The sequence below is a fragment of the Cyclopterus lumpus genome, chromosome 8, assembly GCF_009769545.1.
Source record: "Cyclopterus lumpus isolate fCycLum1 chromosome 8, fCycLum1.pri, whole genome shotgun sequence".
NCBI lineage: Eukaryota > Metazoa > Chordata > Actinopteri > Perciformes > Cyclopteridae > Cyclopterus > Cyclopterus lumpus.
In genome coordinates this window covers 11,438,973-11,461,848 of record NC_046973.1, presented here as the reverse complement: position 1 = coordinate 11,461,848, position 22,876 = coordinate 11,438,973, and the positions used below count along the sequence as shown (strand labels likewise).

At 40.7% G+C, this 22,876-nt stretch overlaps 1 protein-coding gene across 1 annotated transcript; it reads left to right on the top strand.

The window, feature by feature from the left end:
- The first annotated feature begins 1,090 nt into the window (after positions 1–1,090).
- LOC117735597 (leukocyte immunoglobulin-like receptor subfamily B member 3A) lies at positions 1,091–22,668 on the top strand. Its single transcript, XM_034540302.1, has 10 exons — positions 1,091–1,147; positions 1,323–1,358; positions 1,473–1,787; positions 5,352–5,645; positions 6,409–6,702; positions 14,660–14,953; positions 15,709–16,002; positions 16,788–17,111; positions 21,464–21,598; positions 22,238–22,668. The coding sequence occupies exons 1-10, from the start codon at positions 1,105–1,107 to the stop codon at positions 22,528–22,530; spliced, it is 2,322 nt and encodes a 773-aa protein (XP_034396193.1). The 5' UTR covers positions 1,091–1,104; the 3' UTR covers positions 22,531–22,668.
- Positions 22,669–22,876: the final 208 nt, after the last annotated feature.

Below are 22,876 nucleotides of genomic sequence, written 5' to 3'. Positions count from 1 at the left end.
CGGCTAGTAACAAAAAGGGAGGCCACACACTGATCTCACAAAACGCAACCTGTTTATTTCCACAACAACCCAAAAAGCTCCAAGCAGCACAGGACAAGGCTGGTGCAGCAGGCTCTGCTAAGTGGTAGCATCCTCGAGAGAGAGAGAGAGAGAGAGAGAGAGAGAGAGAGAGAGAGAGAGAGAGAGAGAGAGAGAGAGAGAGAGAGAGAGAGAGAGAGAGAGAGAGAGAGAGAGAGAGAGAGAGAGAGAGAGAGAGAGAGAGAGAGAGAGAGAGAGAGAGAGAGAGAGAGAGAGAGAGAGACACGCCCCTTGGTGCCGCCTTTTATGCCCTCTCGGAGCTCCTCCCACCAGGAAGCCTTCTTAGGCCAGGGACCCAGCTGCAAAGTGAGAGGGTCGTCACAGAAGAAAATAAAAGTTCACCAGTTTTGAATGTCTTTTCACCATAGTCGTTGTACTGACTTCCTCCCCATTCCAACATAAACTTATATTCACTGTATATACTTTGCATTTTCTTTATTATTTAATTTTGCTGCTGCTAAACAAATTCCCTCCTTGGGATGAATAAAGTAAGTGGTTACCAAATGTAACCACTTACTAAACTAAATTACTTTCAGGTTAATTACCTTACCGAGTTATTTCATATTATATTATTAAGAACCAACTTGTTTTAATGATCTACTTTTTCCACAGCGCTACACCTAGTTAATACTTACTTTGCAGATTGAAAATAATAATACAAAATGTTATTAACAACATGATATATGATTATACATTAGATGTTTTACATAATCCAAAGTGTTAACGTTGGTTTGAAGGAATTATATTTCATTTAATATGCAAGTAAACGTCATACTGATTGATAATATACTACTACTACTACTGCTATACTACAATACTTTCTAAGGTTTCTTTTAGAGCCAGTGTGGGCTAATGGTTCATATGTTCTCTATCAGCTACGGAATGCTACAATTTCTGAGTTTTAGTTTTATCTGAAAGAAACGTCGGAAAATAAAGAGGAAGCTTTCCAGGAAGGATTTTTTTGTGCTTCGCGGTTTTAACTTCAGTTTTCTGTTGTCTGTTCTGTCACTGATAAATATTTCAGCCATGGGGATCATACAACAGAGAAACCTTCGCTATTTGGCCATTGGTAAGATATATTCCCAAATCTCTTAAGTCTCTTAAGACTAAATTCTCAGTTTAAAGCTCCTTCACTTTATTTGAATTTTCAAGGGAATCTAAAACACAACGAAAGGAACTTTTTAAATAAACTTTTCAGCTTGCTGAATGTAATGAGCCATACCATTTTTCTCTTCTCTCTATAGTCTCTTTTCTCTTGACCTCAACTTCACCTGCTGCAGGTCAGTCAGTTCTAGGGTGTGATGGATACAATCTAAAAGTGTTCAGTTTATATTCTTTGTAAATAACTTAAGATTTACTATATTTGTTAAGTTTGTGTTTTGTGTTTCTGATAGATGCTCAGATCAGATTAGTCACGTCTGGATCTACAAGTTGCTCTGGAAGAGTTGAAATATCTTACAACGGTTTCTGGGGAACAGTATGTGATGACGGGTGGGACTTAGAGGATGCTAATGTAGTGTGCAGACAGTTGAACTGTGGTACGGCACTGAGTGCTCCTGGGTCGTCCCAGTTTGGTCAAGGAACCGGTGACATCTGGCTAGATGACGTGGGCTGTTCAGGAACTGAAAGGTCTCTAACTGAGTGTCGGCACACAGGATTTGGGATACACGACTGTGGACACGAGGAGGATGCTGGTGTGGTCTGTTCAGGTGAGAAAACCTTTGATTGACCTTTTATGCATATTTTAACAGCTCCAGTTGTTGTGGGTTATGATTTGGGTTTGGATGCATCACTTGGTAAAGCTCTGGTAACCACACCCTGCTAATAGAATTGAAGAGCGGAATAACAACCCATAAATTAAACTTTTTTTAAGTGTTTGATTTACTGTCTGCTGGAGTGATGCAAAGTACATAAATTCCTCCTAATGTTTGGATGACCAAATGACAACATCCCCTGCAATGATTTGTCTTCTGTGCCCAGGCATGCCGATCAGATTGGCTGGGTCTATCTTGTGCTCTGGAAGAGTTGAACTCTATTATGAGAACAGTTGGGGAACAGTCTGTGAGGATAATTGGGACATGGAAGATGCCAAGGTGGCATCTTGTCAACTATTGTATGGCAAGGACAAGACATTTAATAAAACAATTTAAATGCCTAGCTCAAGGTGGCGCTAGAGGTGGATCCAGGGGAGAACCATGAAGAATCATCTCTACCAAAGTTTATGAGATATTCGGGCGAGAAAACCTTTGAATAAATGTGACGTTTTATGTATATTTTAACAGCTCTAGTTGTTGTGGGTTATGATTTGGGTTTGGATGCATCACTTGGTAAAGCTCTGGTAACCACACCCTGCAACATGCAAATAGAATTTAAGAGCGGATTAACACCCCATAAATTAAACATTAACTTTTTTATTTGTGAGTGTTTGATATACTGTCTGTGTGAGTAATGCAAAGCACACATATGATTGAAAAAAACATCAACTTTTTGTGCATTCTCTTTCTCCTCCTCCGGGTCTTTCTTCATGGGTGTGTCTGTCAGAAAGGCCGTTTTCCTTTTCTTCCTGACACACCTCCCACTTTCCTAAGTGGAAGGTGTAAATCCAGCTGATGGGATAGGCTGCTGGTCCTCAGAGGAAACCCTCCAAGTGTCCCGGTGTGCACCGGAGGAACCCAATATGTTTGAAACCCTGTCTGGCTACAACTCTATTTGCTGTATGGACTGTGCTCACCCGCATTTAATCTATATTCCAGATGTCAATGGTTTGACATTTGTACTACTGCATGACATGGTTGTTAAAAAAACAACCTACAACCTACAACCAACAACCTACACTCGTTTCACAATTAAAGCTAGTGGCTTCTGGCTTGCGGACGGACGGGTGCGTGTTAAAAAAAATGGCAGTGAACCAGTTAGAGTTTTGTTGAGTTTTCCAACCATTTCACTTCAATACTGTTCGCGCTATCTGGTCTGCCAGCGGTCTTTAATCTGCCGGAGATAGATGGGTGACTGTGGTTCAGTGGTAGATGAGGATCGTCCTTCAATCAGTGGATTGGCTGTTCAATTCCTAGGCTGTGCCTGGTGTGTATAAATGGGTATGAACGGTTCGTTAGAGGCCTGATGGGCAGGTAGCACCTTACATGGTAGCCCCTGCATTCAGTGTATGATTGGGTGTGAATGGGTGAATGATGACATGTGGTGTTAAAGTGCTTTGAGTGGCCGGAAAAGCGCAATACAAGAATAGTCCATTTACCAAAGTAAATATCCTCTGACTTTTTCTAAGTATTCAATAAGCTCCCTTTCCATCTGAATTGAGAACAGTTTGCCCAATTCTCCTGTAACCAACAGAGCCAACTACCCTCAATTTGTTCGAAAGGGCCTATCAAATTAGGCAAAACATCATGGTTGAATTAAGTGCATAAAATGTAAGCACTCCATCACAATCACCACTAACGTATCAACTCATCAACATGGTTGAAAGTGAACATGGTAGAAAATCCTGTGTTTGTTTGATTCATCCACCTCTACTGCCACCAACCAGTAGTGTTTCATATTAATGTGGACGCTTTTTAAGTTGAGTGCACACCACGACAAAGGATCATAAATTACTTGCTCCATCGGCATTGTTTCCGTTGTGCTCATGAGTAATTTTGACACATTACATGCCACTACGACATAAAACGCTGTGAGGTTGTGCTCATTTCCCGTATTTCTGTCAAATCACGTTGAGATAACGTCGTCCCGACCGACGTCATCGTCGTCGCAGAAGTGTTGTTACCACTCTCCGGTTGCCACTCATGTTAACACTGTTAGCTCTGTCAGCAGCTGTTGCCGTGTTGAAAAAAGTGTGGAGGCAATAGATATGCATTTTATTAGCCAGACCGAGAAGGCTTTTGAAGTGTTACATTTTATAGTGTGTGCATCTGAAATTCATCGGATGTTTCATTAGTCCAAAAGCGAACTAAAACCTCTCTGAAAGGTACCTCTCATTCATCACTCTGAGACCATGAGGACGCTGGTGTGATCTGTTCAGGTGAGAAACATGTTGGAATTATTTTCTCAAAGTCAGCTAGATGTCTGGTGAGCAAATGTTCACAAATTGTATGGCAAGCCATCAAATAGTTGACAAGACATTTAATAAAACAATTTAAATGCCTAGCTCAAGGTGGCGCTAGAGATGAATTCAGGGGAGAACCATGAAGAATCACCTCTACCAAAGTTTATGAGATATCTTAGTACGAACCAAAATGGTGGACTCACAGGCCGAAAAACCAAACATTGTTGTCATCCATAAAGCCATGTACTGCTAAAAATACATTAATTCTGCAGCAGACCTCAGGCTCATTCAGAAAGACCCAAACATCAAATACCAACCTGCCTATTTTCAACATCTTGCAAGTGAATTTTGGAAACGAAGGCTCATGCAAGTGTCTGTATTAGATAAGGGTTTCAAGTCGAGACTTCAGCTCCCCCTTAAGTGACTCTGTCAGACTCTCTGTTGCTGGTAAGTAAACAATCCATTCCCTCAACTTGATCATTCCTTTTTCAACATGTTTGGAAATAAACTTATTTTTTGTGTTTCTTAAGTATTTCCCAAAACTGTTAATCTCCGTTTTTTGTCAGGAATAGTTACTTCCCAGTTCAGCTTCCCTGCTCTCTCCTGCCACTCTACCTCACACTCACCTAATCAGCTCATTGACTGTTTCCTGTGGTGTGTTCTGCCTGAATAAAGCTTTGCTCTCCACTCACTCTATTCTGTCTCTGTCGTATTGCGTCTGGGTCCTTATCAGTGGCGGCTGGTGGAATTTTCTTTTGGTAGGGCCATCCAATCAATTTCAGCAAACATCCCAGCATGATTCATTAAAAAAAAGTATCAAACACGCATTTCTACTTTGAAGTTAAATATTTAACATGTATTCCAACACTGACATAATAAGGACATCTTATTCATACAAGTCAGTATATCAATATATATATATATATATATATATATATATATATATATATATCATATAATAATCAGTATGATGTGATATATAAATACCATCTAATGTAAATATACAATATAAATATGAATATATTCTAATAAAATATAAATATTGTATAATATAAATCACATATACATATATATATAAAATCTAATGGAACATATATATATTATATAGTTTATCAATATAATTAATATTATTACTATAATTTTGTTATACTTTTTTATTTATTTTTGTGGCTCAAGATGGGTGGGGCCAGGCTGAGATTGTGTTATTTCTTTTCAGTGAGCCTCTCAAAGCCCAGCATCTCCATGAGTCCTGTCGGGGAGGTAACCTGGGGTCAGGACGCCGGAATCACTTGTTCTATCTCAACTAAGCATTTAGGTGGAACATTCATTCTGCAGCATACCTCAGGCTCATTCAGAAAGACCCAAACATCAAGTACCAACTCGGCTACTTTCAACATTTTGCAAGTGAATTTTGGAAACGAAGGCTCATACAAGTGTCAGTATCAGATAAGGGTTTCAAGTCGGGACTTCAGCTCCCCCTTAAGTGACTCTGTCAGACTCTCTGTTGCTGGTAAGTAAACAATCCATTCCCTCAACTTGATCATTCCTTTTTCAACATGTTTGGAAATAAACTTATTTTTTGTGTTTCTTAAGTATTTCCCAAAACTGTTAATCTCCGTTTTTTGTCAGGAATAGTTACTTCCCAGTTCAGCTTCCCTGCTCTCTCCTGCCACTCTACCTCACACTCACCTAATCAGCTCATTGACTGTTTCCTGTGGTGTGTTCTGCCTGAATAAAGCTTTGCTCTCCACTCACTCTATTCTGTCTCTGTCGTATTGCGTCTGGGTCCTTATCAGTGGCGGCTGGTGGAATTTTCTTTTGGTAGGGCCATCCAATCAATTTCAGCAAACATCCCAGCATGATTCATTCAAAAAAAGTATCAAACACGCATTTCTACTTTGAAGTTAAATATTTAACATGTATTCCAACACTGACATAATAAGAACATCTTATTCATACAATTCAGTATATCAATATATATATATATATATATATATATATATATCATATAATAATCAGTATAATGTGATATATAAATACCATCTAATGTAAATATACAATATAAATATGAATATATTCTAATAAAATATAAATATTGTATAATATAAATCACATATACATATATATATATATAAAATCTAATGGAACATATATATATTATATAGTTTATCAATATAATTAATATTATTACTATAATTTTGTTATACTTTTTTATTTATTTTTGTGGCTCAAGATGGGTGGGGCCAGGCTGAGATTGTGTTATTTCTTTTCAGTGAGCCTTTTAAAGCCCAGCATCTCCATGAGTCCTGTCGGGGAGGTAACCTGGGGTCAGGACGCCGGAATCACTTGTTCTATCTCAACTCAGCATTTAGGTGGAACATTCATTCTGCAGCAGACCTCAGGCTCATTCAGAAAGACCCAAACATCAAGTACCAACTCGGCTACTTTCAACATATTGCAAGTGAATTTTGGAAACGAAGGCTCATACAAGTGTCAGTATCAGATAAGGGTTTCAAGTCGGGACTTCAGCTCTCCCTTAAGTGACTCTGTCAGACTCTCTGTTGCTGGTAAGACAAATTAATTAAATGAAATAGCATAATAAAGAATAGCAATACCAAAAATAATCAAAAAAAAGGAAGGAGGGTACTGATTGCACAGATTATTTTTAAGCTGTGTTCATAATGTTGACATTCTAAATCAATATTGAAATGCTGCAAAGTTTTCTTTGTCTTTTTTGCATGTCTATTCATTTTTCATAACACTGGGCTATCTGCCCAGTTGCAGATAAAGATTAGGCTATTCATTTAGATTCCAGTGGTGGCTGCATAGTATTTATTCTTGGGTTTAGGAAGCTAACTAGAAAATCCCAGTGTAACAAGCTCTTGTCACATTCCTATGGATATACCCCCACAGCACCAAAGGATAAGCACACAAACCTAATATAGGGAAGAGAAACACAATCACCTGCAGCTGAGGCCAATCAGGCCTCTTCCTGGCACCTGTTCCCTGAGCCACTCCCCCACTCCCCTCCGCAGCTGAGCCTAACCACGCCCCAGCCACAACACACAGGTTCTGGCAGGCGGGTCAGAAAGTGACAAAGAATTCATAACTTGATTATTCATAACTTACAGTAAAGGCTGGTCTCATCCAGCCTTTATAGCTATTCATACAAAAAATGATATAGAATAGAAGTCAATGTTGATTTTTTTGACACGTCAATTGCATACTCCAAAGTCCATAAGACCTTTTCCTAGATCTAACTTGGTAGTTGTGTTGCCTAAACCTAACAGAAGTATTTCACAATGTTTTCCTAAACCCAACCAAATAAAATGTTTGTCTCTTTTGCACTCAGTGCCGCTCCAGCAGCCCAGCATCTCCCTGGCGTCTCCTAACGGAGGGCTGGTCTGGGGCCCAGAGGGTGCCGAGGTCACCAGGGGTTACAGCTTTGTTTTCACCTGCTCCATTTTCTCCCATTATCCTGGGGGTGAGTTCTCTCTCATCTCATCTGGCTCCGGCCTCACCAACACCAAGCAAGCATTCACCGGCTCGGCCTCCTTTGACTTCCCTGTGGCCGAATATGAGCACCTGGGGGACTACAGCTGTGTGTATGAAGTCACGCTGTCTGCACGGAAATTCACTTCCACCATGACAGCCTCCATTCCTGTCATCATTAAAAGTAAGTAGAGTGTAGAAACTAAACACTGCTATATTTTAGGGACAAAATCGGATTGATATAGGCCACTGCTTACTGTGGATAGCTAAATCAGCAGCACAACCACTTATTGACAGACAGGGATTTCCATTAAAACTGCAAGACATTAAACCCCAAATTGCTCCCATATCTGTGCCTACGGTGTGTGAATTTGTGTGTGAATGTTAGTTAGTCCTGATGGGCACCTTGCATGGTAGTTACTGCCATCAGTGTATGAATGGGTGTGAATGATGTCTAGGAGTGTGAACACGCTTTGAGTGGTCTGAAGACAAGACAAGTGCTATACAAGTACAGGTCCATTTACCATCAGACACTACGGGTTGTAATGACTTATTAACATGCATCGTTTACCCACTATGCAAAGCACAGCCTGGTTATAATGCTATCAACACTCACAGGGTTAGAGTTTGAGTAGCCTGTACTCTAGTCAATTCAATTCAGTTTATTTTGTATCCTTTGTATCCTCAGTGTAACCTAAAACGTCCCCCCAGCAGCCTATAAGCCTATAGCAGCATTGTAACGTTTTCTTCCGTTACTGAACAGAGGCAGTAACACGGCTGGTCGTAGTTCACAAAACGTTTTATTAAAATATAATGTGACACAATAGGTCAGACTAACACAAAGCAATATGGCCCGATGAGGTCCATGGCGATTCGCTCGAAAGGAACCTCCATTAATGGCAGAGGATGCAAAGGCGCCCTCGGAATGGCCGGGGGGTTTACCGATTGACACTCTGGGCAGGGCACACATCCGCCCGGATGCCCAGCCAATAAAATCGGGTCATTATCCGGTCTAGTGTTTTATCATATCCCATGTGACCAGCCATCGGGTTATAGTGAGCCGCCTGGAAAATTATTTCCTGGTGGCTTTTCGGCACCAGCAACTGGGTGTTTTCCTGCCCTGTCTAAGCGTCATGGCTCACTCTATACAGCCTGTCTCTAATCAATGAAAAGTGCGGGTATGACTGCATTGCGTCAGGGCGCACCAGCTGACCATCAATTCTTATCACCTGGTCAAACGCTGAGCGTAGAGTATCGTCCCGAGACTGCTCGAGTGGAAAATCTTCCATGGAGTGAAACTCGGGACCCGGTGGAGTCTCCACAGGAGGCTCCGCCGGTTCCCCCTCCACATCTGCAGTGTCGGACAACCTTGCGTCACCGCAGCGCACATACCGCATGACCCTGCCTCTCGCTTCTCGCTTCTCTCCTGCTTCTCTGTAGCTACTGCTCCTTAATGGGGAGAGACACACACACCGACAGATTAACCCCAGCTGAGGCTGATTAGACATCATTCCGGCACTGTTCCCTGAACCACATCCCCGCTCCACCCAATTTGCAGCTGAGCCTAACCACACCCTGCTGCCACGAGCATATCTAAGGGCTGGACCAGGGCAGACCTGATTCAGCCCTACTATAAGCATTGTTAAAGAGGAAAGTCTTAAGTCTACTCTTAAATGAGGTGACTGTGTCTGCCTCCCGGACTGAAAGTGGAAGCTGGTTCCATAAAAGAGGAGCTTGATAACTGAAGGCTCTGGCTCCCATCCTACTTTTTAGGACTCTAGGAACCACAAGTGGCCTCACATTTAGTGAGCGCAGCTCTCTAGTGGGGCGATATGGTACTACAAGCTCCTTAAGATATGATGGTGCATCACCAATCAAGGCTTTGTCGGTGAGGAGAAGAATTTTAAATGTGATTCTTGATTTTACAGGCCAGTGGAGAGCAGCTAATACAGGAGTAATGTGATCTATTTTCTTAGTTTTCTTCATTGGTTACTTATACAAATTGAGATACATCTGATAAATATAATTTAAACCAGTTTTGCAGTACCTTTATTGCCAATCGATTGATCTAGTCTCTGTAGTCGAAGTCGTAGCACTAAGGTCTGACAAAACAAGTACAGAGATGAGTACTTTATCTGATGCAATTAGAAGGTCATTAATCATTTTCCCCATTGCTATCTCTGTGCTGTGGTGTTTTCTAAATCCTGACTGAAACTCCACAAATAAACTACTATGATGTAGAAAGTCACACAACTGATTTGCGACTACTTTCTCAAGGATCTTAGAGAGGAAGGGTTAGAGAAGGTCTCTGTAGTTAGCCAACACCTCTGGATCAAGAGTGGGCTTCTTCAGGAGAGGTTTAATTACAGCTACTTTGAAGGAATGTGGTACATGGCCTGTTAGTAAAGACACATTGATAATATCCAACAGAGAGGTGCCAATTAAAGGCAAAACCTTTAAGCAGCCTCGTCGGGATGGGGTCCAAGAGACAGGTAGAAGGTTTAGAAGTAGGAACAGTTGAAGACAATTGGTCAAGGTTGATGGGAGAAAAAAGCCATCCAAGTATACACCAGGGTATACAGCCGTTTCCAAGGCCACTTCACTTGAGGAAAGATCAGCACTGGTTGAGGGCAAGAGATCATCAATCTTGCCTCTAATAGTTAGAATCTTTTCATTGAAGAAGTTAATGAAGTCATTACTACTGAGGTCTATAGGAATACACGACTCTCTGTCAGCCTGGCTACAGTGGTAGAGAGAAACCTGGGGTTGTTCTTATTTTTCTCTATTACTGATGAGTAATAGGCTGCTCTGGCATTACGGAGGCCCTTCGAATATGTTTTAAGACCATCTCGCCAAACTAACAGCGATTCTTCCAAATTGGTAGAACGCCATATGCTTTTCAAGCTTTGCAGGTCTGAGGGTGATACCAGGGAGCAAACCTCCTTTGCCTCACCGTCTTCTTCTTCAGAGGGGCTATCGAGTCTAGTGTCATTTTCAGTGAGCCTCTAGCACAACCGACCAGATGATCAATCTGGGATGGACTAAAGTTAGCACAGGAGTCCTCCGTCACATTAAGACGTGGTATTGAATCAATTGCAGAAGGAATCACTTTAGCTACAGCACTGTAAGTTAGACATCTGGTGTAGAAACTTTTGACTAACGGTGTACACTCCGGTAGTATGAACTCAAAAGTTATGAGGTAGTGGTAATGGTTCTGTGGGAAGACCTCCAAATGCTCAATGTCAATGCCATATGCAAGAACAAGATCGAGGGTGTGGTCAAACTGGCCATCTCTTCATACCCGGTGGATTCATCCACAGTTCTCTCACAGTCTCAGTTCATTTATATAGCTATCATTGGTAAAAAAAAAAAAAACACATATCTCCGGTCTCCATCTCCAGCAGTAACTGCAATTTACACTCTAAAAGTCTGGACCTCCTTCAGGCAAATATGAGAACAAGGAAATGTGGGCTGAGAAGTGACATGGAGAGAGAAGACCATATAATTATGATAATATTAGGAGCTGTGATATTATTATTGGCATCCTCACCACCATCACCATGAGTAATAATGTACTTACACCAACAAACATTATAACCAATATCTACATTGTATAGAAGTCCTATGATAATGTTGCCCCCCATTATTATATACATTACTGTAAGAGCTGTTCTGTTTATGTTGTTGCAACTTGGATATCAATCCATATTATAAATACATCTACAATTAATCAACCAGGCTGATATATGTTGGTCAATATTATATTATGGCAGATTGTATATTTTAGCTGTTTAGCGGCCCAGTGTCATTACCTCGTTTGAGATGCATTTTTTTTTATTTTCAAATGTCCTGAAATCAAGTTTAATTATGTTATGTTATATCATGTTAAAAACAATTCCCATTGGCCCATCAGATGTATTGTTTTTTTAACCTCCCATATAGCATTATCAAAAACCAAGCATTTGATCAGACTTTGTTTGTATTGGACAGGCTATAGTACTTAACTTGCATTTACACATAGCTACTGCATACAGTTTATGTCTCTTATCGACCTAGTTTGCAACTCTAGCAGTCGTTCTTTAAGAAGATGGCTGTCTTTTGTAACATTGGTCACTTCTGTTGCACACATGAAACAAGGTTTTCTGGTCAGCCACTTCTGTTAGAAGTAGGAAGTTACACACAGTTTAAACATTTGACATAATGTCTCACATTTACCACACATGAACATACCACTAAGCACATAACTGTTCATCTCAACTTGTTATGCATCTCAATTCCCCATTCTCAAACTCGCCTCAGTCACACCATCCTCAAAAAGCCTGGTCTGGACCCTGACATCCCCAACAACTAGAGCAAGCCCATGTTATGCTTTCATGTTGTCATGCTTGAGGTCCTTAAAGCCGGTTCTTGACCAGGGACCTCCTCTACGAATAACTAACAGGAAGCTCAAAAGTTTCTTCTCTGACAAGATGGCAGTTAATGTGTTCATAGAGGTGATTTATTAATGCCATTAACTGTTGAAGTGTTCCTCTCCTAGTGTCTCTGTTGCCGCTGGTTTCGTCAGTAGCTGTCGTGGGTCCGCTGCTGCTCCTGCTGGTTTTGGTGGTGGTCTGTCTGGTCTGCAAGAGAAAGAGACGAGCCGATCCGCCTGTTGCCCTCGCCCAAAGTCAATGTGCGTGCTCACAGTGACCAGCAGCCAATTACATGAAAATAATAAACCTTATTCGCATGGGACTAGTATTAATAGTTTATAGTTTAATGTAACGCATTGGCCCTGGATAAGCAAAGTCTGTATTTTACATCCTCCCCAAGATGATGTCTATATTTATATAAAATGTGAATTTTAGATTATATATACCTATTTATGTGCCTGTGTGAATGGGTCTCCCAGCTGTGTATCAAGATGAGCGTCTTGAATTTGGACACAAAATGCTGTCAAAACCTTAATTTCTAATTGCCAAGGTAGCCTCCATAATTCTTCACTGGTAAAGAATATAGTTGGTCATTTTTGATGGAATCTTTGCTTGACTTGACTGCTATGCCCGTAATTATTAGTGCAGTTTGATTTGGCATCCCAGTGATTTCAGGGGTCATATTTGTTTTTTTGTTTTCTTCACGCAGAGTCATGACATCTTATCCATGAGAATTGTTTTAATCACATGAGGTCCCGGGTAACACCAGTCCCGTGTGAATAGGGCGGACCTGTCACTGTTCATGTTTCATGTTTATGTGTTTGAATGCTTGTGAAGAGTTCTCTCTGACATCTATGAGACATTTAGTCCTATTGCTTGTGTTTGTGCTTGTGTTGCAGTGGCTGTCAGACTCAGCAACGATTATGACAATAACAAGTATGAGGACCAGGACGATGTCTACGAGAACGTTAACCCAACAGACACATGGAAGAAACTCAAAGAGGAAGCAGGGAGAGCAGAAGAAGAGGACAGTGATGACTATGAGGAGCCAGAATACTGCAACGGTTATGTTCCTGAGGGAGAAAAAGAAACCAGTGATGATGAAGCTGTTCATGAAATTGTAACCCAGCTATTGGATGAACCAACTCTGGACATTTATGGAGAACATGAGGATATTTATCAAAACTTTTGAGGTGTCAATTGTTGAATAATGCTGAAGAAATTGTAATTTAAGAGATTAAACTACAATTTCAGGAGAATTGGCTAGTCATTAATTGTTCATTATTTTAGATATGCCAGACTATTTTCCTATAGTTTGTTACCAAATCATTTACGGGGTGGCCTATTTGAACAAAGGAATTTTCATCAATAAAACAAATAAATATATAACACAATTGTAATAAAATGTTCCAGCCCAGCCACTTTACGAAGGAAGCTCATTCCAGCCACTTATATCTGCAATCTTATTGTTTGCAGATATTTGGTCACCAACCAAAGTTCATGACCAAGGTAGACGGACTGGTAAATTGAGATCTGTGCCCTCCGGCTCAGTTTAGAAATTTAGAAATAGGACTCTACGGGGGACAGCATCATAAGCTTTCTCCCAAGTCGACAAAACACATGTAGACTGGATGGGAAACTCTCATGACCCCACCAACAGACCTGCAAGGGTAAATAACTAGTCCACTGTTCAAAGGACAGTATATGCATTTGAGGTTCGGTCATCTGTTGTAGCCTCCTTTCCAGCAGCTTAGAATACACTTTCTCGGTGAAGCTGAGCAGTGTGATACTCAGTGTGATACCCAGCCTCAGTCCAATGCCTATCCCGGTGGACCCACAGGGCGGTGGCTCCATGTAGTCTTTTAGGGCTGTGCCCGGTCAAGCCCTGTGTGTGTTATCACTCTTCCGGGCAAGGCTTTTCTGGCCAATTTGAATACAGTCAGTGAATTGCTCTAAGTCTGGCCCTTCCCCCAAGACCACTTTGCCTTGGGAGAAACTACCAGGAACTATTGCCCCCAATAACACTGCTCCCACCGTAGTTAAGATACACAACGTTCCACAACATTCTGTTTAAATTAACCTATCATACTGGCTGACCTACACCTACTTTTAGCTTATTGTATTATCAAAGTGAAAGTTAAAAGCATAAATATTTTCACTTGCAAACATCCCAGCATGATTCATTAAAAAAAAGTATCAAACACGCATTTCTACTTTGAAGTTAAATATTTAACATGTATTCCAACACTGACATAATAAGGACATCTTATTCATACAAGTCAGTATATCAATATATATATATATATATATATATATATATATATATATATATATATATATATATATATATATATATCATATAATAATCAGTATGATGTGATATATAAATACCATCTAATGTAAATATACAATATAAATATGAATATATTCTAATAAAATATAAATATTGTATAATATAAATCACATATACATATATATATAAAATCTAATGGAACATATATATATTATATAGTTTATCAATATAATTAATATTATTACTATAATTTTGTTATACTTTTTTATTTATTTTTGTGGCTCAAGATGGGTGGGGCCAGGCTGAGATTGTGTTATTTCTTTTCAGTGAGCCTCTCAAAGCCCAGCATCTCCATGAGTCCTGTCGGGGAGGTAACCTGGGGTCAGGACGCCGGAATCACTTGTTCTATCTCAACTAAGCATTTAGGTGGAACATTCATTCTGCAGCAGACCTCAGGCTCATTCAGAAAGACCCAAACATCAAGTACCAACTCGGCTACTTTCAACATTTTGCAAGTGAATTTTGGAAACGAAGGCTCATACAAGTGTCAGTATCAGATAAGGGTTTCAAGTCGGGACTTCAGCTCCCCCTTAAGTGACTCTGTCAGACTCTCTGTTGCTGGTAAGTAAACAATCCATTCCCTCAACTTGATCATTCCTTTTTCAACATGTTTGGAAATAAACTTATTTTTTGTGTTTCTTAAGTATTTCCCAAAACTGTTAATCTCCGTTTTTTGTCAGGAATAGTTACTTCCCAGTTCAGCTTCCCTGCTCTCTCCTGCCACTCTACCTCACACTCACCTAATCAGCTCATTGACTGTTTCCTGTGGTGTGTTCTGCCTGAATAAAGCTTTGCTCTCCACTCACTCTATTCTGTCTCTGTCGTATTGCGTCTGGGTCCTTATCAGTGGCGGCTGGTGGAATTTTCTTTTGGTAGGGCCATCCAATCAATTTCAGCAAACATCCCAGCATGATTCATTCAAAAAAAGTATCAAACACGCATTTCTACTTTGAAGTTAAATATTTAACATGTATTCCAACACTGACATAATAAGAACATCTTATTCATACAATTCAGTATATCAATATATATATATATATATATATATCATATAATAATCAGTATAATGTGATATATAAATACCATCTAATGTAAATATACAATATAAATATGAATATATTCTAATAAAATATAAATATTGTATAATATAAATCACATATACATATATATATATATAAAATCTAATGGAACATATATATATTATATAGTTTATCAATATAATTAATATTATTACTATAATTTTGTTATACTTTTTTATTTATTTTTGTGGCTCAAGATGGGTGGGGCCAGGCTGAGATTGTGTTATTTCTTTTCAGTGAGCCTTTTAAAGCCCAGCATCTCCATGAGTCCTGTCGGGGAGGTAACCTGGGGTCAGGACGCCGGAATCACTTGTTCTATCTCAACTCAGCATTTAGGTGGAACATTCATTCTGCAGCAGACCTCAGGCTCATTCAGAAAGACCCAAACATCAAGTACCAACTCGGCTACTTTCAACATATTGCAAGTGAATTTTGGAAACGAAGGCTCATACAAGTGTCAGTATCAGATAAGGGTTTCAAGTCGGGACTTCAGCTCTCCCTTAAGTGACTCTGTCAGACTCTCTGTTGCTGGTAAGACAAATTAATTAAATGAAATAGCATAATAAAGAATAGCAATACCAAAAATAATCAAAAAAAAGGAAGGAGGGTACTGATTGCACAGATTATTTTTAAGCTGTGTTCATAATGTTGACATTCTAAATCAATATTGAAATGCTGCAAAGTTTTCTTTGTCTTTTTTGCATGTCTATTCATTTTTCATAACACTGGGCTATCTGCCCAGTTGCAGATAAAGATTAGGCTATTCATTTAGATTCCAGTGGTGGCTGCATAGTATTTATTCTTGGGTTTAGGAAGCTAACTAGAAAATCCCAGTGTAACAAGCTCTTGTCACATTCCTATGGATATACCCCCACAGCACCAAAGGATAAGCACACAAACCTAATATAGGGAAGAGAAACACAATCACCTGCAGCTGAGGCCAATCAGGCCTCTTCCTGGCACCTGTTCCCTGAGCCACTCCCCCACTCCCCTCCGCAGCTGAGCCTAACCACGCCCCAGCCACAACACACAGGTTCTGGCAGGCGGGTCAGAAAGTGACAAAGAATTCATAACTTGATTATTCATAACTTACAGTAAAGGCTGGTCTCATCCAGCCTTTATAGCTATTCATACAAAAAATGATATAGAATAGAAGTCAATGTTGATTTTTTTGACACGTCAATTGCATACTCCAAAGTCCATAAGACCTTTTCCTAGATCTAACTTGGTAGTTGTGTTGCCTAAACCTAACAGAAGTATTTCACAATGTTTTCCTAAACCCAACCAAATAAAATGTTTGTCTCTTTTGCACTCAGTGCCGCTCCAGCAGCCCAGCATCTCCCTGGCGTCTCCTAACGGAGGGCTGGTCTGGGGCCCAGAGGGTGCCGAGGTCACCAGGGGTTACAGCTTTGTTTTCACCTGCTCCATTTTCTCCCATTATCCTGGGGGTGAGTTCTCTCTCATCTCATCTGGCTCCGGCCTCACCAACACCAAGCAAGCATTCACCGGCTCGGCCTCCTTTGACTTCCCTGTGGCCGAATATGAGCACCTGGGGGACTACAGCTGTGTGTATGAAGTCACGCTGTCTGCACGGAAATTCACTTCCACCATGACAGCCTCCATTCCTGTCATCATTAAAAGTAAGTAGAGTGTAGAAACTAAACACTGCTATATTTTAGGGACAAAATCGGATTGATATAGGCCACTGCTTACTGTGGATAGCTAAATCAGCAGCACAACCACTTATTGACAGACAGGGATTTCCATTAAAACTGCAAGACATTAAACCCCAAATTGCTCCCATATCTGTGCCTACGGTGTGTGAATTTGTGTGTGAATGTTAGTTAGTCCTGATGGGCACCTTGCATGGTAGTTACTGCCATCAGTGTATGAATGGGTGTGAATGATGTCTAGGAGTGTGAACACGCTTTGAGTGGTCTGAAGACAAGACAAGTGCTATACAAGTACAGGTCCATTTACCATCAGACACTACGGGTTGTAATGACTTATTAACATGCATCGTTTACCCACTATGCAAAGCACAGCCTGGTTATAATGCTATCAACACTCACAGGGTTAGAGTTTGAGTAGCCTGTACTCTAGTCAATTCAATTCAGTTTATTTTGTATCCTTTGTATCCTCAGTGTAACCTAAAACGTCCCCCCAGCAGCCTATAAGCCTATAGCAGCATTGTAACGTTTTCTTCCGTTACTGAACAGAGGCAGTAACACGGCTGGTCGTAGTTCACAAAACGTTTTATTAAAATATAATGTGACACAATAGGTCAGACTAACACAAAGCAATATGGCCCGATGAGGTCCATGGCGATTCGCTCGAAAGGAACCTCCATTAATGGCAGAGGATGCAAAGGCGCCCTCGGAATGGCCGGGGGGTTTACCGATTGACACTCTGGGCAGGGCACACATCCGCCCGGATGCCCAGCCAATAAAATCGGGTCATTATCCGGTCTAGTGTTTTATCATATCCCATGTGACCAGCCATCGGGTTATAGTGAGCCGCCTGGAAAATTATTTCCTGGTGGCTTTTCGGCACCAGCAACTGGGTGTTTTCCTGCCCTGTCTAAGCGTCATGGCTCACTCTATACAGCCTGTCTCTAATCAATGAAAAGTGCGGGTATGACTGCATTGCGTCAGGGCGCACCAGCTGACCATCAATTCTTATCACCTGGTCAAACGCTGAGCGTAGAGTATCGTCCCGAGACTGCTCGAGTGGAAAATCTTCCATGGAGTGAAACTCGGGACCCGGTGGAGTCTCCACAGGAGGCTCCGCCGGTTCCCCCTCCACATCTGCAGTGTCGGACAACCTTGCGTCACCGCAGCGCACATACCGCATGACCCTGCCTCTCGCTTCTCGCTTCTCTCCTGCTTCTCTGTAGCTACTGCTCCTTAATGGGGAGAGACACACACACCGACAGATTAACCCCAGCTGAGGCTGATTAGACATCATTCCGGCACTGTTCCCTGAACCACATCCCCGCTCCACCCAATTTGCAGCTGAGCCTAACCACACCCTGCTGCCACGAGCATATCTAAGGGCTGGACCAGGGCAGACCTGATTCAGCCCTACTATAAGCATTGTTAAAGAGGAAAGTCTTAAGTCTACTCTTAAATGAGGTGACTGTGTCTGCCTCCCGGACTGAAAGTGGAAGCTGGTTCCATAAAAGAGGAGCTTGATAACTGAAGGCTCTGGCTCCCATCCTACTTTTTAGGACTCTAGGAACCACAAGTGGCCTCACATTTAGTGAGCGCAGCTCTCTAGTGGGGCGATATGGTACTACAAGCTCCTTAAGATATGATGGTGCATCACCAATCAAGGCTTTGTCGGTGAGGAGAAGAATTTTAAATGTGATTCTTGATTTTACAGGCCAGTGGAGAGCAGCTAATACAGGAGTAATGTGATCTATTTTCTTAGTTTTCTTCATTGGTTACTTATACAAATTGAGATACATCTGATAAATATAATTTAAACCAGTTTTGCAGTACCTTTATTGCCAATCGATTGATCTAGTCTCTGTAGTCGAAGTCGTAGCACTAAGGTCTGACAAAACAAGTACAGAGATGAGTACTTTATCTGATGCAATTAGAAGGTCATTAATCATTTTCCCCATTGCTATCTCTGTGCTGTGGTGTTTTCTAAATCCTGACTGAAACTCCACAAATAAACTACTATGATGTAGAAAGTCACACAACTGATTTGCGACTACTTTCTCAAGGATCTTAGAGAGGAAGGGTTAGAGAAGGTCTCTGTAGTTAGCCAACACCTCTGGATCAAGAGTGGGCTTCTTCAGGAGAGGTTTAATTACAGCTACTTTGAAGGAATGTGGTACATGGCCTGTTAGTAAAGACACATTGATAATATCCAACAGAGAGGTGCCAATTAAAGGCAAAACCTTTAAGCAGCCTCGTCGGGATGGGGTCCAAGAGACAGGTAGAAGGTTTAGAAGTAGGAACAGTTGAAGACAATTGGTCAAGGTTGATGGGAGAAAAAAGCCATCCAAGTATACACCAGGGTATACAGCCGTTTCCAAGGCCACTTCACTTGAGGAAAGATCAGCACTGGTTGAGGGCAAGAGATCATCAATCTTGCCTCTAATAGTTAGAATCTTTTCATTGAAGAAGTTAATGAAGTCATTACTACTGAGGTCTATAGGAATACACGACTCTCTGTCAGCCTGGCTACAGTGGTAGAGAGAAACCTGGGGTTGTTCTTATTTTTCTCTATTACTGATGAGTAATAGGCTGCTCTGGCATTACGGAGGCCCTTCGAATATGTTTTAAGACCATCTCGCCAAACTAACAGCGATTCTTCCAAATTGGTAGAACGCCATATGCTTTTCAAGCTTTGCAGGTCTGAGGGTGATACCAGGGAGCAAACCTCCTTTGCCTCACCGTCTTCTTCTTCAGAGGGGCTATCGAGTCTAGTGTCATTTTCAGTGAGCCTCTAGCACAACCGACCAGATGATCAATCTGGGATGGACTAAAGTTAGCACAGGAGTCCTCCGTCACATTAAGACGTGGTATTGAATCAATTGCAGAAGGAATCACTTTAGCTACAGCACTGTAAGTTAGACATCTGGTGTAGAAACTTTTGACTAACGGTGTACACTCCGGTAGTATGAACTCAAAAGTTATGAGGTAGTGGTAATGGTTCTGTGGGAAGACCTCCAAATGCTCAATGTCAATGCCATATGCAAGAACAAGATCGAGGGTGTGGTCAAACTGGCCATCTCTTCATACCCGGTGGATTCATCCACAGTTCTCTCACAGTCTCAGTTCATTTATATAGCTATCATTGGTAAAAAAAAAAAAACACATATCTCCGGTCTCCATCTCCAGCAGTAACTGCAATTTACACTCTAAAAGTCTGGACCTCCTTCAGGCAAATATGAGAACAAGGAAATGTGGGCTGAGAAGTGACATGGAGAGAGAAGACCATATAATTATGATAATATTAGGAGCTGTGATATTATTATTGGCATCCTCACCACCATCACCATGAGTAATAATGTACTTACACCAACAAACATTATAACCAATATCTACATTGTATAGAAGTCCTATGATAATGTTGCCCCCCATTATTATATACATTACTGTAAGAGCTGTTCTGTTTATGTTGTTGCAACTTGGATATCAATCCATATTATAAATACATCTACAATTAATCAACCAGGCTGATATATGTTGGTCAATATTATATTATGGCAGATTGTATATTTTAGCTGTTTAGCGGCCCAGTGTCATTACCTCGTTTGAGATGCATTTTTTTTTATTTTCAAATGTCCTGAAATCAAGTTTAATTATGTTATGTTATATCATGTTAAAAACAATTCCCATTGGCCCATCAGATGTATTGTTTTTTTAACCTCCCATATAGCATTATCAAAAACCAAGCATTTGATCAGACTTTGTTTGTATTGGACAGGCTATAGTACTTAACTTGCATTTACACATAGCTACTGCATACAGTTTATGTCTCTTATCGACCTAGTTTGCAACTCTAGCAGTCGTTCTTTAAGAAGATGGCTGTCTTTTGTAACATTGGTCACTTCTGTTGCACACATGAAACAAGGTTTTCTGGTCAGCCACTTCTGTTAGAAGTAGGAAGTTACACACAGTTTAAACATTTGACATAATGTCTCACATTTACCACACATGAACATACCACTAAGCACATAACTGTTCATCTCAACTTGTTATGCATCTCAATTCCCCATTCTCAAACTCGCCTCAGTCACACCATCCTCAAAAAGCCTGGTCTGGACCCTGACATCCCCAACAACTAGAGCAAGCCCATGTTATGCTTTCATGTTGTCATGCTTGAGGTCCTTAAAGCCGGTTCTTGACCAGGGACCTCCTCTACGAATAACTAACAGGAAGCTCAAAAGTTTCTTCTCTGACAAGATGGCAGTTAATGTGTTCATAGAGGTGATTTATTAATGCCATTAACTGTTGAAGTGTTCCTCTCCTAGTGTCTCTGTTGCCGCTGGTTTCGTCAGTAGCTGTCGTGGGTCCGCTGCTGCTCCTGCTGGTTTTGGTGGTGGTCTGTCTGGTCTGCAAGAGAAAGAGACGAGCCGATCCGCCTGTTGCCCTCGCCCAAAGTCAATGTGCGTGCTCACAGTGACCAGCAGCCAATTACATGAAAATAATAAACCTTATTCGCATGGGACTAGTATTAATAGTTTATAGTTTAATGTAACGCATTGGCCCTGGATAAGCAAAGTCTGTATTTTACATCCTCCCCAAGATGATGTCTATATTTATATAAAATGTGAATTTTAGATTATATATACCTATTTATGTGCCTGTGTGAATGGGTCTCCCAGCTGTGTATCAAGATGAGCGTCTTGAATTTGGACACAAAATGCTGTCAAAACCTTAATTTCTAATTGCCAAGGTAGCCTCCATAATTCTTCACTGGTAAAGAATATAGTTGGTCATTTTTGATGGAATCTTTGCTTGACTTGACTGCTATGCCCGTAATTATTAGTGCAGTTTGATTTGGCATCCCAGTGATTTCAGGGGTCATATTTGTTTTTTTGTTTTCTTCACGCAGAGTCATGACATCTTATCCATGAGAATTGTTTTAATCACATGAGGTCCCGGGTAACACCAGTCCCGTGTGAATAGGGCGGACCTGTCACTGTTCATGTTTCATGTTTATGTGTTTGAATGCTTGTGAAGAGTTCTCTCTGACATCTATGAGACATTTAGTCCTATTGCTTGTGTTTGTGCTTGTGTTGCAGTGGCTGTCAGACTCAGCAACGATTATGACAATAACAAGTATGAGGACCAGGACGATGTCTACGAGAACGTTAACCCAACAGACACATGGAAGAAACTCAAAGAGGAAGCAGGGAGAGCAGAAGAAGAGGACAGTGATGACTATGAGGAGCCAGAATACTGCAACGGTTATGTTCCTGAGGGAGAAAAAGAAACCAGTGATGATGAAGCTGTTCATGAAATTGTAACCCAGCTATTGGATGAACCAACTCTGGACATTTATGGAGAACATGAGGATATTTATCAAAACTTTTGAGGTGTCAATTGTTGAATAATGCTGAAGAAATTGTAATTTAAGAGATTAAACTACAATTTCAGGAGAATTGGCTAGTCATTAATTGTTCATTATTTTAGATATGCCAGACTATTTTCCTATAGTTTGTTACCAAATCATTTACGGGGTGGCCTATTTGAACAAAGGAATTTTCATCAATAAAACAAATAAATATATAACACAATTGTAATAAAATGTTCCAGCCCAGCCACTTTACGAAGGAAGCTCATTCCAGCCACTTATATCTGCAATCTTATTGTTTGCAGATATTTGGTCACCAACCAAAGTTCATGACCAAGGTAGACGGACTGGTAAATTGAGATCTGTG

Coding starts and splice junctions, on each gene's coding strand:
- LOC117735597 (XM_034540302.1), top strand. CDS start 1,105: ATGGGGATCATACAACAGAGAAACCTTCGCTATTTGGCCATTG. Junction 5,646..6,408: donor TGTCAGACTCTCTGTTGCTG/GTAAGTAAACAA, acceptor ATTTCTTTTCAG/TGAGCCTTTTAAAGCCCAGC. Junction 21,599..22,237: donor TGCCCTCGCCCAAAGTCAAT/GTGCGTGCTCAC, acceptor CTTGTGTTGCAG/TGGCTGTCAGACTCAGCAAC.